The sequence below is a fragment of the Centropristis striata genome, chromosome 10 (assembly GCF_030273125.1).
Source record: "Centropristis striata isolate RG_2023a ecotype Rhode Island chromosome 10, C.striata_1.0, whole genome shotgun sequence".
NCBI lineage: Eukaryota > Metazoa > Chordata > Actinopteri > Perciformes > Serranidae > Centropristis > Centropristis striata.
The window spans coordinates 10,525,956-10,542,653 of record NC_081526.1 but is presented as its reverse complement, the minus strand read 5'-3'; the positions used below and the strand labels follow the sequence as shown (position 1 = coordinate 10,542,653).

Here is a 16,698-nt window from a genome sequence, read left to right as displayed (position 1 = left end):
CATTTACCTCAAAATTTTACTATTTAATATACTGTTATTACTTTAGGTAGGTTGGTAAACGTAGTGAAGTAAAAAGTACAATATTTGCCTCAAAATGTAGTGGAGTAGAAGTATAACGTTAGATATAATGGAAACACTCAAGTAAAGTAGACGTACCTCAAAATTGTTCTTAAGTACAGTAGTTAAGTAAATGTACTTAGTTACATTCCACCACTGGTCCTTTATTTGTTTATGCAGACCAGCTAACCTTACAGCTTGCAAAAATACTATCTGAGAGGATTTGTTAGTCGGCTATATTGCCAAATTACTTCTTTTTGACTGCAACTTATGCATTGTGACAAACAGTGTTTTTCTTTCCAGCAATTAATAATGTACTATAAGTGTAATATAATGTGTGACTAATGGTTGTTTTAACTAAGAGCGGTGCAATCAAGGGTTGCAACTAGCTAACTGTAAGCTAAGCTAAGTTAGCCAGCTAGCTGTAACTTGTTTGTCGGCCATATTGCGAAATTACTTATTTTTTACTGCAACTTATGTATCGTGACACACTGTGTTGATTTTTTCCAGCAATAAATAATGTTATATAACTGTAATTTAATGTGTAACTAATGGTTGTTTTAAACCAAGTGGTGCAAGGCAAGGGCTGCAACTAGCTAACTGTAAGCTAAGCTAAGTTAGCCAGCTAGCTGTAACTTTGCTAACGGCATGGATCACCCTGCACTAATCTTCACCACGTTTTTACAGTGTCTCTATGTAATCTGTGGATGAACAATGGAAATTGCTGCCCAAATGTTTCCCATTGTGTCAGCACATTTATTTGCAGCTCTTACACTCCCCTCGTCACCTCATCTGTCTCTGTCTGTCCGTACAGGTGTGCAACAATGAAGCCACGTGCACCTGCGACACCACCTGGGCGGGGACAGACTGTAGCATGCCTGACCCGCCTAGAGAGCCTGAGGCCACTCAGGACGAAGGACCCAAGGGTCGGTTTCCACCTCTTTCAACCTCTGCCGTCTAATAGAATGGATAACACACGTGTTTATTTGCACTGATTTAATTTAGCCAAGATTCACACTGACTTATAAACTGTTTTTCTACAATATTGCATTTTCATTCTCAGTCACACTGTTAGATCTGAGTCAGCACGCAGTTTCACAGGTGGGTCGTGAAGACTTTCCATGTAAAAAGTCCAACTGAAGGAGAACATAAATTTGTTTAGTTTCAGCAGATGAAATGAGCACACAGTTCAGCTGTACACCTGATACTTTGACCACAGCGGGGACGGACGGGTGGAGGTTAAGGGGGATTGGGAAGCGTCACAGAGGGAACCGTGTCACTTCATCCATGACTCTGAGGCAGACGCCTGCTGTTTGTTTTTGACAGGGTGGTAATAATGCTCCTTTTCCCTCTGCACAGTGAGCGTGGCCACTAACAGGCTGATAGGGGCAGTAGCAGGGACCATTCTGGCCCTGGGGGTGATTTTTGGAGGCACAGGGTGGGGAATAGAGTAAGCATCTTTGACCCTTTCACAGCTCTTCCTCTCATAGTGGTGCCTCAGTGTGCGGGCGGTCTCGTGAGCCGGCCTGAGCCCGTGTGTGCGTCCCGGTGGCTTTGTGTTTTCTTGTGTGTTGGTGATGACCATATAATTGTCATGTGATTGGATGTTTTCAGTGTTGTGTGATTGATTGATGGATTCCTCCTCCTCCCTCTCCTCCTCCTCCTCCTCCTCCTCCTCTCCTGCCACTTCCTGTTGTCCTCCATTACGACAAGCCTCTTTCTTCATCCTCCCTCCTCCTCTTCTTCTTCTTCTTCTCCTTCTTGTCCCTTTTCTTTCTCTTATTCTTAGTCGTTATGTGATTGCTCCTGTGATCCTCTCCTTTCTGGGGCATGTGGGGCATTTAGACGGAAAACAGTCCTGAGAAGTGTCCAGTTAGTGACCTGGCTTGTCAGTCAGTGGTAGGCTGTGTGGTGACTGGGACCCCTAAAAACATTTTCAACTGCTCATACTGCAGACCACATATACATATCACCTGTCAATCTCTGTTTAATTAATAGTGATGGATACCCAGGGTCGAGTCTTCTGCACAACCTTAACAGACAAACCACTGTTACTGTAATCACTACCTCAACTGACACCAGATAAATGTAAACGTTCCCAGGAACTCATTATCTTCGTGTAACACACTAAAGGGGGCATGCAAATACATTCAGATTCAGTCATTTTACTGTAACAGTACTTATGGTTATGTTTTCTGTTCCATGTGAAATCGTCATTGTATAGTTACATGTTATTTATACAGTAAGTGAGTATAGAAACTCATGTCTTTTTCCCCATAACCCTTTACAGGTCCTAGTGCCACCAATCTAATAATAGGCTCCATCGCCGGAGCCATCCTTGTGGCTGCCATAGTGCTGGGGGGGACTGGATGGGGCTTTAAGTAAGCAACACGCCGCATGCCTCTCCTGCTCTAACTCTAGCATCCCTGCTGCTTCTAGACACCAGGGTTTGAGCTCCTGCTACAGAATATGGACCCCAGGGTGGTCAAAACACAAACGCATGCCGAACACATATATCTGAACTGCTCGACTTCATCCAGTGTTGTTGTTATTGAGATGTGTTAAAGGGTGATTTGGAGAGACTCTGGGCTCCATGTGGGGGTCGTCTGTTGATCTGTAGCAGAACCTCAAACTGATTGGACGGGCAGAGCTCAATGCTTGACATGCATGTTTAGTTCTGATAACAGAGGGGAAAGAATATTTTTTATCGCTAAGTAATTAAAAAAGGCTTGGGTATGCTTGTATTTATAAGCTGAAACTTTGTTTCCCCTCTGAAATCCAAAGATAGGCCGCTAACATATCTCTGTGTAGCCAGGAAATGTACTTTATCGTACAGTAGATTAATAAGTTTCAATATACCGCTGATTAGCCTGCTGTCTTGAGCAACAGGGGTGTTACACATCTTAATCTAAATAGTACGGTGGACCTGAGAGCTCAACTCACTGCAAATTAAGAAAACACATGCAAATGGACACAACACAGTCAAGTGAGGGAACATCTTCACCAACTTGACAACAAGCGCAGCATTTAGAAAACATTTTCACACATAAAAGCATCAATTTCACCAGACGTACAGCTTTAAGATAGGATATTATGATTTAAGAGGACATTTTCATTTTAAAAAGGAATTTGCTCTAGATTTAGAGAGAGTGATGCATATCTAACACTTTATTTAAGCTTGTAAGGCACTGAGGTTTCCCTTATTTACAGTGACAAATACATTTACAAACAGTACAGAAATAGAAATTCAAAATACAGATAATAGACAAGAAAAATAAATTAGTAAAGTACTATTATACTATAAACGACCAAAGCTAAAAACAGTTGTGAGAAAGTCTGCAATCAAGCTGGACGATGAGATTAAGCTATAAATCAATTCAAGAAACTATGAAAAAAAAAAATGCTTGGAAATTATACATGGTTGCCCATAAAGTTGGAATAATTTTGTTTTTCAGACACAATTCTTCAGTAATTGTGTTTTCATTTCCATTGTGATATTATAGAGATTGATCAATAAAGTTTTTAAAAGATACATTTTATCTGTCAAGAATAAAATACATTGTCACAATAATTTCAGGAAATAAGGTGAAAAATATTTTATTCCAACTTTATGGGCGACCGTGTAGTTTCTGATTAAGGTAGATGTGTACATTATGTAAAATTGACTGATTTATATATGATTGATCAGAAATGTGATAATGTTTCAAGCAAACAGGAAACAATACGACATGAGATGTACAAATATGTAGCCGGTAGTAGTTAATAGGTTAAACTTCATCCTACTGTTTTTCAGATGTTTTGGGTATTTTTTTTTATTTTGTGTGGGGTTTTTTGGGGGGGGGGGGATTGTGTCATCTCTGATGTAAAATGATTTACACACAAATTTTTAAAAATGCATTTAGAAGAAACACTGCAAGAATAAAAAATCCAAATGGAAACTTTTAGGTAGAAACCATGGCAACAAAAAGCGCCTCCCAGGCGTGTGCATCACCTTGTAGAGTCCTCTGGTGAAGATGGTTCCTCATTTGCTTGTGTTTATCTATTTGCATGTGTTTTCTAAATTTCCAGTGCACTGAGCTCTCAGGGCCACCGTTAAATAGACCTAAGAAATAACTGAGAAATACAATCCTGCAGCCACCAAAGCATGCCAGATAGCAAAGCATCATGATCACCAAAACAAAGGAGAAAAAAAAAGAAAAAAAATGAATAAGACACATTTCTGCATGTTGACTTGTTGATTTGGAGGAGGTCAGTTCATTGCACAAAGGCTGAGCCAAACGCGCAGTGATTTGGTCCAGGGTTGTCGTGCTCTCATCACCTCCATGATCTTTTTCTCAGTCCGTTACTGTTTGAGGTTTGAGACTTTGAGTGGAGTGGTGAGAGCGACAGAGAGACAGACACAGAGACAGAGAGACAGAGAAGCCAGGACCCTTTTTGTTGGCCGCAGCCTTTGTGCCATGGCTGGCCACACCCACCTAAGACGGCCGCCGTAGCGCAGAGCAGGACTCTCGGACCCCGCCCACACCAGCTGCCATTGCTGCCTGCTTCACAGACCTGGTACAGACACAGCGCATTGCACTGCATGAACCACGCACAGCAATAGTGCCACCTTCAACTGGCCTACTATTGGAACAGGTGCATGACAGAGTGATAGAAGCCCCACAACAAGCCACAGTACGGGGAGGTTATGCATCACTCCTGTTGTCGTCTTCGTTGTTGTCCCACTGTTGTGGTGGTAGTAGTTATTGTTGCTGCTGCTGCTGTGGTTGTTTATGTGGTTGTCTCCTCTCTCCCTCCTCTATAGAGTATATTTTATTTTAGCTCTTTCCTCCCAGATGTTTTGAGTGAAACTAATGTCTTTCCCATCCAAACTGGTAATGAGACATGTCTCCTACACTTCTTCACCTTGTAAACTGATGTTGCACGCAACAACCCAGTTGGCAATTGTATGCAAGAGGACAACGGAGGACATTTATATTCACAGACCTTCAAAATTTATCCATTAGCTCTTTTCTAGTCACTTTTTAAGTCGTTCGGGTCACTTCTAGCCCATGCTCAGGGTCTTTAAAAAGATGAAGGTCTTGTATGTTTTCTACATTTAGGTTTGTGAATATAAATACCTCACTGCCTCTTTGCAGACAAGGCCAAACTGGCTCAACATGGACTCGCCTTTCCTCACTTCAGTGTCTTCAGCATTTCAATCCTGAAGTCCTCAAATAATGATACAACCATGGATACCATTTTTATTTTCCGCTCTTGAATATAACAATGGTTAAAGAATTGTTTGTGGCATTTTGAGTATACACGTAAACTGAAGAGATGAGTGTGGTTGCTTGTCCAGGTTGCACTAGCTGTGTTACACATGTGATCATGACACACACTGACTCCTGTTTCTTGTCTCCACGTAAGAAATGTGAAGAAACGGCGATACGACCCCAACGCCACAGCCATTTAACCCAGGGAGAGATGGCAATCAGAGACGGACTCCTCCAAGGCTTCCTTAGTTGGCTACCTGAAAGCTGGACTGCACTTATTGCTGCTGATCTTTGGCATTAGATTTACTTGAAAAAGACATAGTGGACATTTTAACAAATTCCATCGTAGTGACTTTAGAAAATGCAGCCTTTTCAACTCCACCTCACCCATGTAACAAACCCCCACCCCCCACCCCCCCACCCTGATCTCTAGAGTGACAGCTCCTCTTCCATCCTTTAGTGCCAGTGCACAGGCGTTCAGGCGGAATCCACACCACTCTCTCACCTGGCATGATTATCCGCACAAAAGCGTGCTGCTTGCTGGCCCCCTGGCATGAAGAGCCCTCTCTTCCGGGCTCTGCATGGCTACGAAAGCTACAAATATACTGCAAAAAAATAAAAACAAAGAGAAAAAAAGCTGAATTATCTCATGCAGGAGATCGTTAAAAACCAAACCCAGTGGAAAGCCTGTTAAAGCTCCTATAGTTCACGTTTTAGGTGCTGTAGAGGATTACGGAGGCTGCATGTGAGGACCCATAAGGGCAGTGCAGACCACATAGTGAATGCACACACACAAAACTGTACATAAATAAGGAGTTCAGGTTGGGAATTAACAGCATATTTTACCAGAACATCAATTGCTTTTGTTTTTTATTCTTAGCATGTTGTATAGCGGGTGTTTTTGGCAATGTTATTGAGAAAAATCAGGCCAAAATTGTCATCACGCGCTGCACAGCCTCCTGCGATTGTCTGACGGAAGTCAAAGGGTAAGCAGACAGAGCAGCTACGGTGGTCGAGGAGACGCATGTCGGTTCTAGATGGATTCAGACTGATATCACGTCAGATTTAACGTAACAAGAGCCCCCCTCCCCCTCCCTCCCCCTCTGAAGTATCTTCAACAGTGACTCAAAAGCCAAAGAACCAATCACCTGAACATATGGATGTTGTTGCACACAGAGCACTTTCCCCTCTGTCTGCAGCCAGTGGTGCCTCTCCCACTGCTGAGGGCATGAAGTCTGTCCATGCAGGCGCTCACCCGTCCAGCCAGGTCTACACGTAACAGTCCTCATCAACACCCACTATACTGGCTTAACCTTTTTGCTCTCATAAACTCTAAGTAGAAATCAAGTTCAGCTCTACTGGTAACGCTGCATGCAACACTATAGTGGGCTTATAATTCTATATGGGAGTCCCCAGAATCCGCAAGAAAAATATGCTACAAAAGATAGGTGCATGTCAACAACAAAAAACATTTAACTTTTATTTACTATGCAAAGATAGATATTGCACAAACGTATGGGTAATAATGATATTGATGTAGACATGGAATTACAAAAACCTTCTGCTAATCAGCTAATCTTTTTGTATTTGGCCACTCCCACGTCTCGTTTCACTTCGCTTCAACGTACTCAAACTATGAATGGACGAAAAAAAGAGGAAAAAAAAGAATGAATTAATATTTCCAATGAAAAGCGAGAGAGCACCCTTTTACATTTGTGGAACTGAAAATCATTTTTGTGTGTTTTTCATCCGGTCTGATATTTTTAATCTCACACACAGACACACAAACACACACACACGTACACAAACACACTGTATGGTGCCTGTACATATTGAGGCCTGAACAGTTTCCTTGTGCAGGGCTATTATTTCCAGTCCAGCTGATAGTTGGTGTGTTCCAGGTGCTGCCATAGCACTGGCATCGTTGTAATCCTCCATGTTACTCATCATCTGGTGTCCCTCTCTCACTGCATCATGTACAGTTGGACCGATGAATAAACTACTGACAAATTTTATCTTTGCGGTTCTGTGTTTTTCCTGCCAAATCATCACTGAACTGATTTTTTTAAATCTCCTTTAGTATCACAGTTATAGTACAGAATATGATTGGAAATTTAACACAGCAACTCAGTGAAGCTGACTTGCCAGAGCAGGAGCGTCCCTCTCTACCTTTAAAACAGATCCTGAAGACCCAACTCTTCAAAGAGGACCTTCTCTCCTAGCACCAAATGACAACTCTACTCCTTAAAGAATCGTCACTAGCACTTATTGCTGCACTTAATTGTTTCCCTTTTTCTGTATGTTGCTTTGGATAAAAGCGTCTGCTAAATGACTAAATGTAAATGATACAAACCTCAAGTTACATCTTAGCTTTATGACTAAGTGTAGAAAACATAAAAATAACTTTATATAGCACCTTTTAATAACTAAGAAAAAGTCATAAATCCTATAAAGCCGAATGTATCGTATTTGATGCACAAGTTTTTGAGACCTCTACATCATCAGTATCATATTTTTTTCCTGAAAACCTGACGTGTACAATCAGATACATGCAGTACCTGGATAATCCACTAGGGATCAGTTATTAATGGACTTGAGGGCCTCCACTGGAGACATCCAATATGGCCGCTGTCAATCAGTGACCCACATGTCATTTTTCAAGAATATTTCTGTCAATTTTTAAAAAGTTAAGATAAGAAAAAACTTTCAAATTGTTACTGATACTTCAATAGAAATATTTAATGGACTGATGTAATGTAAAATTAATTAATATTTTATAACTTAATTTATAGTAAAACCGTGTTGAAAATGTGTGTATCAAATTTGATACAGCAGGTATTAACAACAACGTATTTGAACATTTGTCAACTGGCACGTTTGCATTACATTATCCATTAAATAAAGCAACATTGAGTCTTTTTCTCATTTAGGTAAACTAAGTAAAGGTTTAGCTGACATAATTAGGTATATTAAAGAGTAAAGAGTAAGAGTATTACTCTTTATTTAGAGTAAAGTTGAGGTATCTCTCAAACAATTCAAAGAAATACATAATTTTTTTTTTTGGTGTGTATTTTTAGATGGCAAAAAATAGAGCATTGCAGATGTGTTGAAGATAAACAAACTGAGCAAAAAATTGCACAAAAATACCCGATGTAGCAAAAATAATTTGCTGGTTCCACTGGTGGATCCGTCATTGCTGCATGAAAACTTCATATCAGCAGACGTATGATGTGTTAAATGGAAAAATAATATTTTCTATGTTGGAGGGAACTGTAAAAAGGAAAGTTTTGGTTGAAAATTTTAGGTTTTATATGTTTTTCTTACACTGTTTTTCTAAACTGTGAGCAATAAATTGCACAAAAAGAGCAGAAATATAATGATGACTATATAGAGAATAGAATAAAATAAAAATGCATGTTTGACCTGTGCATATATTACTGCACTTCACATTGTCATTACTTACTTAGAGGCCTTTTATTAATTTATTAAATGGATAGTTTGGATTTATTGAAGTGTGGTTCTATAGGGTGCTTATCCATAGTCAGTGTGTTACCTACAGTAGATGGCGGTCAGTTTAAGTGTAAATGTTATGAAGATTATTTTCATCGCTGCAGCTTACAATATGTAAATACACAAAACACAAGCAAATTGAGATAACATCTTCATCAATTTGACAACACAAGCACAGCATTTAGAAAATGCACAGCAAAGACCACAACACAACACAATAAGAAAAAGCGATGCAAATAGACCACTACACATTAATGATAATTTCAATGTCATAACAATCAAAGTCTACTAACGTTAGCAGTTAGCACACTTTGATTGTTATGACATTGAAATAATCATTGCTAGCTATTAGCTAATAGCTAGCCAGAACAAGACCAACTCGGAGCCGTTGAGAGAGACCAACTAAAGCGTATATCATTCATTTATTTGATTTGTTTAACTGCAATGTGTTTGATACGGGCTAGCGTGCTAACGATATATATCACGTTAAAACATGAAAATAGCATTATCATAAAATAACGTGATAATTTCACATTATAACATTATATTGTGAAATTATCATTATCTTGAATTAACTTGATAATATCACGTTTGTGTCCAGACGTGTGCATCACTTTTAAGTGTCCTCTGGAAACACTTCTGTTGTGTCGTGGTTTTTGCATCGTTTTTTCTTGTTTTGTTGTGTCTTGGTCTATGCATCACTTTTTTTAAATGCTGCGCTTGTGTTGTCAAATTGGTGATGATGTTTTCTCAATTTGCATGTGTTTTGTGTATTTGCATGTGTTTTCTTAAGTTGCAGCGCTGTGAGCTCTCAGGGCCACCATAAATTTACCTCACAGAACACAGGGACTTGCTGGTCTGGTTTTTTGTTGTGTTATTGCTTGACTTTGGTAAATCCAAACTAACCCTTTCCAACACCAAAGTTAGAAAGTTTCCATAGTCAACATTACATGCACTTCAACTGCTTGAAATAGCATAAAACTACCCTGGTTATCATCACTATAAAAGATTAAAAACTCCCAATGACAATCTTGTTTTTGATTTAAAGTTGAATGTAAAAGCTTGAGCTGAAGCAGATGTTAACTCTCCCAAGGTGTAGCCCAAGTATTCCCTGGAGTACACATGCCTTTGGTTGGGAATCACTGTAAATGACCAGGATAATCAGTGAGAGGGGGAAAAAAATCTCCCGTCTTGGAAATGTCATCCCTTGATAGTACATGCTCACTAAACAATAATTTGTCACTTAATAATAATAATTTGCACCGTCCAGTCTGTCTTCCGGTCCAGAAGCACCCTTACATCACAATTTGTGATTAAATACGAATATTAAAATGGTATTTATTGAAAAAGTTATAATTTAGAACTTGGAGCGGAAATTGACGTAAAGTCTGCTTCTTTGCATCATCAGAAGAATGAATGAGTGAGTAAGAAACCTTCCCAGTACACTTAACGTTGGTCTCTCACTGAGAAGGTAATTACATTTCAGATATGAGCTATGCATCTGACATTTCAGTAAAAGCATAGAAATGTAACTCGTGCACCACTCTCTGGAACACCGTTCATCACTGAGCTTGTTTTTACAGAAAGCAGATGTTTTTGAGGGCAGATTGCTTATGTTTGTCTGCCGGCTTTCTGTCGTGAAGTTAAAACTTGCGTCCTTGCTATACATTAAGCACGATATGTCATGCTGCCTTAGGGCTCTTAATGTAGATGTAGTCATAAAAATAATACTTTTGGTCACAAAAGCAATATTTTTTCCATATTTTTCTCAATACAAAGGGTTTAAAAGCAGCCCTTCGGCTCAGACTGCAGAAGCCTTATATTAGCTTCAGTTGAACTTTTGTCTCCTATATCAGTTTAGTAGGAATAGACCTCTTTAGAGCCAGCATGGAGAGGAGAAATTATTACTAGCAGCCATTCCAGATGCCATATGTTCATATATAGAGCTGAAACAATGACTTGATGAATCAGTCAAGTCAACCAGCAACTACCAAATATTTGTATATTAACAAACTTAACACACTTAACTTAACAAATGTCCGGACCTGCAGGTTTTCCTTTTCCTTCCTTCTTATATTATAGTAAATTAAATACCTAAGGGTTTAAGATTGTTAATTGCACTAAAAAAAGCTTTTTAAAAGCAACAACAAGCAGTTTTTAACTGGTTATGAAACATTCTCAATTAACACAGGATTCTACGTTTATCAGATGACTGAATGGAAGTGAATCAGCAATTATCATCCCATAAGTATGGGCTAGTCGGGCCAGTAGGTTATTATCAGCCCCTGCTATATTTACCCACTTAAGTTTAAAATATTTTTTAAAAATAGTTAGTAAAAAGTATTTTTTCAGGAAAAATAATTTTTTTTTAAATGTAAAACAAAATTTAAAAAACATCAATGTCATGTAAAATTTGTGTATATTGTTTGAAGGTCTTCTCAATGTACATAAAAAAAGGTTTAACATGCAAGTTTTATGAAAAAAAGAGTGATTTCTGTCAACTGAACAATGATCTGTGAGAGGTAAAGAACACCATTGTACTAAATATTGATTGAAATGGTTAGTAAATGGAGTTATTAATTAAATATAAACCATGTTTATTGGGATTTTTTAGTTTCTGACACTTTTAGACAGTTAAACATGCCCCTGGTTATTGCTGTTCCTGAAAAACGAACATAACAGGAGGGTTAATATGCGTTGTTTCGCGATGCCCTTTGGCAGCCATAATTATGAACAACACCAAGGTGGGAGTGACATGACAGAGGATAAAAAATAAAAAAGTTGCTCTTAGGACAGTTGTTTCTGAGGTGGATGGGTCAAACAAACTCAAGACTTTCACCCAGGAGACCGTGGTTTGTGTCCCATGTGGAGACAAAAGTCGGCGCTTTTATTTTGTGAAGATATCACTTAACGTCCATTCGCATTTTTTAAATAACCAACAGAACTAAGGAAACTGTGGTCTTTCAACTAGACATTACCGTTTTTTTTCAGCAAGTGACCATTGAATTGATATATAACAACCTTCTCATCCTGCCAGAAGGTGGAGCTGACCCCTACTCACCCATTTTTAACCGCTGATAACGCCCAATTTGATTGTGTAATAACGTCCACTTTTGTCCACAGGGGGCGCCAAAATCCAGATTAAATGAAAGTTTCTTGTAGTTGCTTTAAGGCGTCAATTTGGGCTTCACTATTTTCCAACGTTTTATAGATCAAAATATTAATCAGTTAATTGAGAAAATAAAGATCTGAACCTGTTCTTTCATCAAATGGACCACTCATATGGTCAGAATCTGCTTCTTGAACGTCAAATGCAGCTGGATGTAAAAGTTCACCTGGTAGACTAATCTGCACAAGGCAGAATTAAGAAATTGCTCTTAGTCAAATATTATTATTTTTTGTAGATTATGAAAGCAGGAAAGCTCCCAACAGAGAGATTTCACCTAAAAGTATTGATCATTTATGAGCTGAAAGAGACATCCTTATTCAGTGTGTGCTAAACACACCACAGACATGTCCTTTATTTTACAACAATAACATAATATTACAATAATATAATATTATTGATAATTTGAATACTTTCAAGGAGCAATTCAGCAGTTAGTTTTGCACTTATTCCACAATGCACATAAATGCAAATTAATTAATTAATTAATAGCCTAATTAGAAAATAATGCAACAAAGATATTTAAAAAAAATAAATACAGACGAAGCTGGTCAAACATGATGCCCATGACTAAAAACAAACAAAGTAATATTGAAAAGATAATAACATGAACATGATGAAGAGTCTCAGTTTAAAAACCGGTTGAACTCACTGCTTGCAAAGGAGGGAGGCACTGACGTCGATTAAGACCCGACAGATATTTTCCAAACTCCAATCAACACTATAGTCTTGTTAGTCGGCCCAGCTTTCGTGGTAAGCACATTTCATTTTTTTTATTGCTGCTCTTTATTTAAGCGTTTTTATTATTATTATTTGGCTTTATTTGATCCTATAGAAACTGCATGTTTGGATTTGCAAAAATAAGTGATAACTATTAAAACTGGTGATTGTAGGGTAAATTATTAGTCTATAATTTAAAAATAGAAATTACTAGGCCAGTTTATGTTTGCATATGTCACCGTCTGAAATGCTTAAGCGTATGTCTTCTACTTTGCATAATCTTAATGGGTATACTTAAAAAATGTTTTGTAAGAAGTTTTTTAATGTCGTAATGAGCTGCTAAAACAATGTGGCTTAATCAATATTATCAGTAAACTCTGACCTGTGTTGCGTGCTGTGCAGATGGTCCCAGTGCTCCTGAACATACTTGCGGCCACAGTGTTTGTGCTGAGCTGCATGTGTGCCGCGCCGCTGCAGGGCCAGAAGCCGGCTCACCAGGTGGACCCCCTGACGGCCCACCGGTCCAACCCGCAGTGCTGGGACTCCTCCTCGGCTCTGCTGCTGGAGATGCGCTCCCCGAGGATCGCTGACACGGTGCCCGCTTTCTGGGACCTCATGGTGTTCCTCAGGTCGTCAGACAACAGCAAACACACGGCGCTGTTCTGGGACCTGGCCCGGGTCTTCTGGGACCTCTATCTGGACTGCGTGCTGTCCAGGAGTCACGGCCTGGGGCGGAGACATGTCCACTCCCTGCTCAGTAAGTGTCCATTGAATTTGTCTTAATGTGGGACCTGTTACTGGCTTTTTTCTTTCTTTCTTTTCTTGTTTCCCCATGTTTTTGGTCATTATATAATTCAAAATGAACTGTGAAAGCTTATGTTTCATTCTTTTATCACTGATGTTTATTTGTCATTATAATAATAACAATTAAATAATTAATTAATTAATCATTAATTAAATTAATATTATTATTTACGTTTTCAGTCATTTTATCATTTATTTATTATTGTTATTATTATTATTATTATTATTATTATTCATTATATATATATATATATATATATATATATATATATATATATATATATATATATATATATATATATATATATATCACTACTTATACCACTGTTATTTTATTATTATTATTATTATTATTATTATTAGTAGTAGTAGTAGTATTAATAATAATATTAATAATATTAATAAGGTTAATGTTATTATTTACATGTTTTTTGTCATTATATCATTCAAATTTATAACCTCTAGCTTATATATCACTATTTATACCACTGTTCATTTCTTTAGATTTATTACTTTTATTATTATTAACATTAATTTGATTATCTTCATGCTTTTGGACATTATATTTTAATTTTGCTGTTGTAGCTTATATATCACTACTTATATCATTTTCTTTATTATTATTATTTTTAATTATTATTTACATGTTATTGGCCATCATTTAAATCAAACTGCTTATATATCACTATTAATATATTTGTTGTTAATTTTCTTTATTATGTTGTTGTTGTTGTTGTTGTTGTTGTTATAAATTATCATTTATGTTTTTGGTCATTATTCAAAATTAACTGTTTTAATGAGTATACAGTGTCAGCTAAATGGCCATAACCACTAAGCACATTAACTGGCACAGGGGTTTTTCTATTCTAAAGTGATCTTCCTCTGTATTCTATGGCTTTAAAGCTATTGCAATTAGCCTCAGCTTTACCAGCTGCTACATTAGTGATGTTTGCACATTAATAGATCAATAATCATAATACAATATTATTCTAAAATGTTCCATTCTGCACAATGGATACTTGCGTTTTCCACTATATTTAACTGAAGTTACATAGATGAATAATACAAGATAATCAACAAATAAATGATGATGTTAGTTTATTTATCAATATAAAACTTTAATGATCCCTGGAGGGGAATGTATAAGTTACCATCACCTGCTGGTGGACAACCAGCAGTGAAAACACTGAAAGGGATCCTAGAGATCGTAATGTTGCCTCTTTATTTGAGAATAAACTATTCTCAACCTTTTTCAGTGTGCAGACTTTAATCTGGTGCTAAAAAATTGAATGCATGACTTACTTTTAACAGAGTATGTTTCTGTTGTGGTATTTCTACTTTACTTACGTGTGTGTGTCAAGGTTATAATAGTGTTTTGGTTTTAGTTTTAGTTTTGTTGTGATTTTTTTGTTTTCAGATTCAGTTAGTTTTAATTTGTTTTTAGAGTGAGTTTGCTAGTTTTAATTAGTTTTTATTTTTTGGAAAATGCTTAGTTTTAGTTTAGTTTTTATTAGTTTTAGTGTTAGTTTTTTTGTAATGGGGTATTTGTTGGGTGCAAAATTTAAAAAAGTCACAATAAATGTTGCCTTTATTTCCTTTGTCTGATCCATCTCAGCCCCAATAAGTTTATTAAGTCATAAAACCAGATAGATGACATAGGTTTCATTTCAACCAAAAAGGTTTACGTGTGAAAAAAGTTAACAAAGACGAAAACGAAGGACATTTTCACTATAATTTTAGTGAGCTTTGTAATCACACAATACAGTTTCAGTTAGATATCGTTTTTTAAAAAACTTGTTTTTATTTTTATTTCAGTTAACGAAAATGTTTTTTCAATTCTAGTTTTCGCTAATGATAATAACATTGGTGTGTGTGTGTGTGTGTGTGTGTGTGTGTGTCTTTCATTTATAGTGTCCTTCAGATTCAACAGCTCAGGAGCAAACCCCCAGGCGTGGCTAAGTGTCAGAGTGAGACCCAGAGGACACATCAAGACCCTGAAGACCAAATAGCACATTCACAAATTCACAAATAGCTGTAATTATCTCCAGGTTTATCAATCTTTTCTTACACACTGAAAAACTAGAATATTTCACTATAGTATCCCCACAGATAGGCCCACTTAAAGGACATCTGTGGCTCTCAATAGCAAGTTTTGTAGACATATTAAAATGCACAATAAGGAATCCCGATGAAAAACAACAACAATATAATAGATGGTGGGGGCCATCACTGTCTATATTAAGACACCTTGAAGTGCATGATTGCTTTATATCAGAGCCCACAGAAAAAGGTAATTGTTATCCATTTTTAATAATAATTTGCTTAATCCATTCACCCCTGAGAGTTCACTGGTAACACTGCAGGAAAACTGGATTAATGCTATGGTTACCTGCAGTTTAATACACCTTTCACACTGTTTTAAATTATTATCAAACATATGAACTGTATTTAAAGTTTTTCTTTGTTATGTTCCTATGTAATATGTCACAATAAAAATACTTTTTAATGTGACAATGTAGGATTACATGTTGGTTTGTTAACTTTAAGTTTAATAAATTAATGTATCATGGCAGCAAGTTGTCACTCTCTGTCATATTTCTCTGACTTTATTTATGTCAGAATATTCCAACCAGCAGCAAATGAAACATCAAGGTCTCAGCTTTAAGTGAATATGTTTGAACGTTGCCAAAATGTTTTCTAAAATGAGGTGATTCATCATTGAAGGCAGCTAGCATCATCACAGGGGTTGTGACAATGTTAAAATGATAAAGTTAGGAAAATTTAAGCAACTTCTATAAACTATTTGAACATTACATTTAAGCAATAATCAGGAAACACAAACATTTCACCTGCCAATCTTTTATATCTAACTTTTTTTATGTATGTATGTATGTATGTATGTATGTATGTATGTATGTCAGTGCCATTCAAAATAACAGTAACTAACTAAAATGTAAATGTTTGTTTTTATCTCTGAAATACCTGCAACAATATATATATATTAACAGTGAGATATACATCCCTGTTCACACATTGTTAGTACTTACCAAATAAAAAAAATAAAAAATAAAAAATAATAAAAAATATATATATTTTATATAAATATATAAATAAATACAGTAGGGTCATAAATAAATAATTATTTATTTTTATTTTCATTATTTATTTATTTATTTTTCCTATTTT

The 16,698-nt window shown here is 36.9% G+C and overlaps 2 protein-coding genes across 4 annotated transcripts in view; both read left to right on the top strand.

The window, feature by feature from the left end:
- LOC131978802 (disintegrin and metalloproteinase domain-containing protein 23) overlaps positions 1 to 7,327 on the top strand; it is a 35,070-nt gene extending 27,743 nt beyond the window's left edge. For 2 of the 3 annotated variants that reach the window (XM_059342573.1, XM_059342574.1), the window contains exons 24-26: positions 872 to 983; positions 2,348 to 2,438; positions 5,467 to 7,327. In XM_059342573.1, coding sequence (XP_059198556.1) covers positions 872 to 983; positions 2,348 to 2,438; positions 5,467 to 5,512 — 249 coding nt within the window. In that variant the 3' untranslated portion in view covers positions 5,513 to 7,327. Of the gene's footprint in view, positions 1 to 871; positions 984 to 1,416; positions 2,320 to 2,347; positions 2,439 to 5,466 lie in introns of those variants that run through there. The other variant, XM_059342575.1, reaches the window with a different exon arrangement.
- A 5,292-nt stretch (positions 7,328 to 12,619) lies between these two features.
- LOC131979531 (protein FAM237A-like) lies at positions 12,620 to 16,084 on the top strand. The gene is made up of 3 exons (XM_059343548.1): positions 12,620 to 12,741; positions 13,111 to 13,465; positions 15,424 to 16,084. The coding sequence occupies exons 2-3, from the start codon at positions 13,111 to 13,113 to the stop codon at positions 15,519 to 15,521; spliced, it is 453 nt and encodes a 150-aa protein (XP_059199531.1). The 5' UTR covers positions 12,620 to 12,741; the 3' UTR covers positions 15,522 to 16,084.
- The last annotated feature ends 614 nt before the right edge of the window (positions 16,085 to 16,698 follow it).

Excerpts from the sequence above, each read along its gene's own strand:
- LOC131979531 (XM_059343548.1), top strand. The coding sequence starts at position 13,111 with ATGGTCCCAGTGCTCCTGAACATACTTGCGGCCACAGTGTTTGTGCTG. Across the intron at positions 13,466-15,423 it reads ACATGTCCACTCCCTGCTCA|TGTCCTTCAGATTCAACAGC; the intron begins GTAAGTGTCCAT and ends TTTCATTTATAG.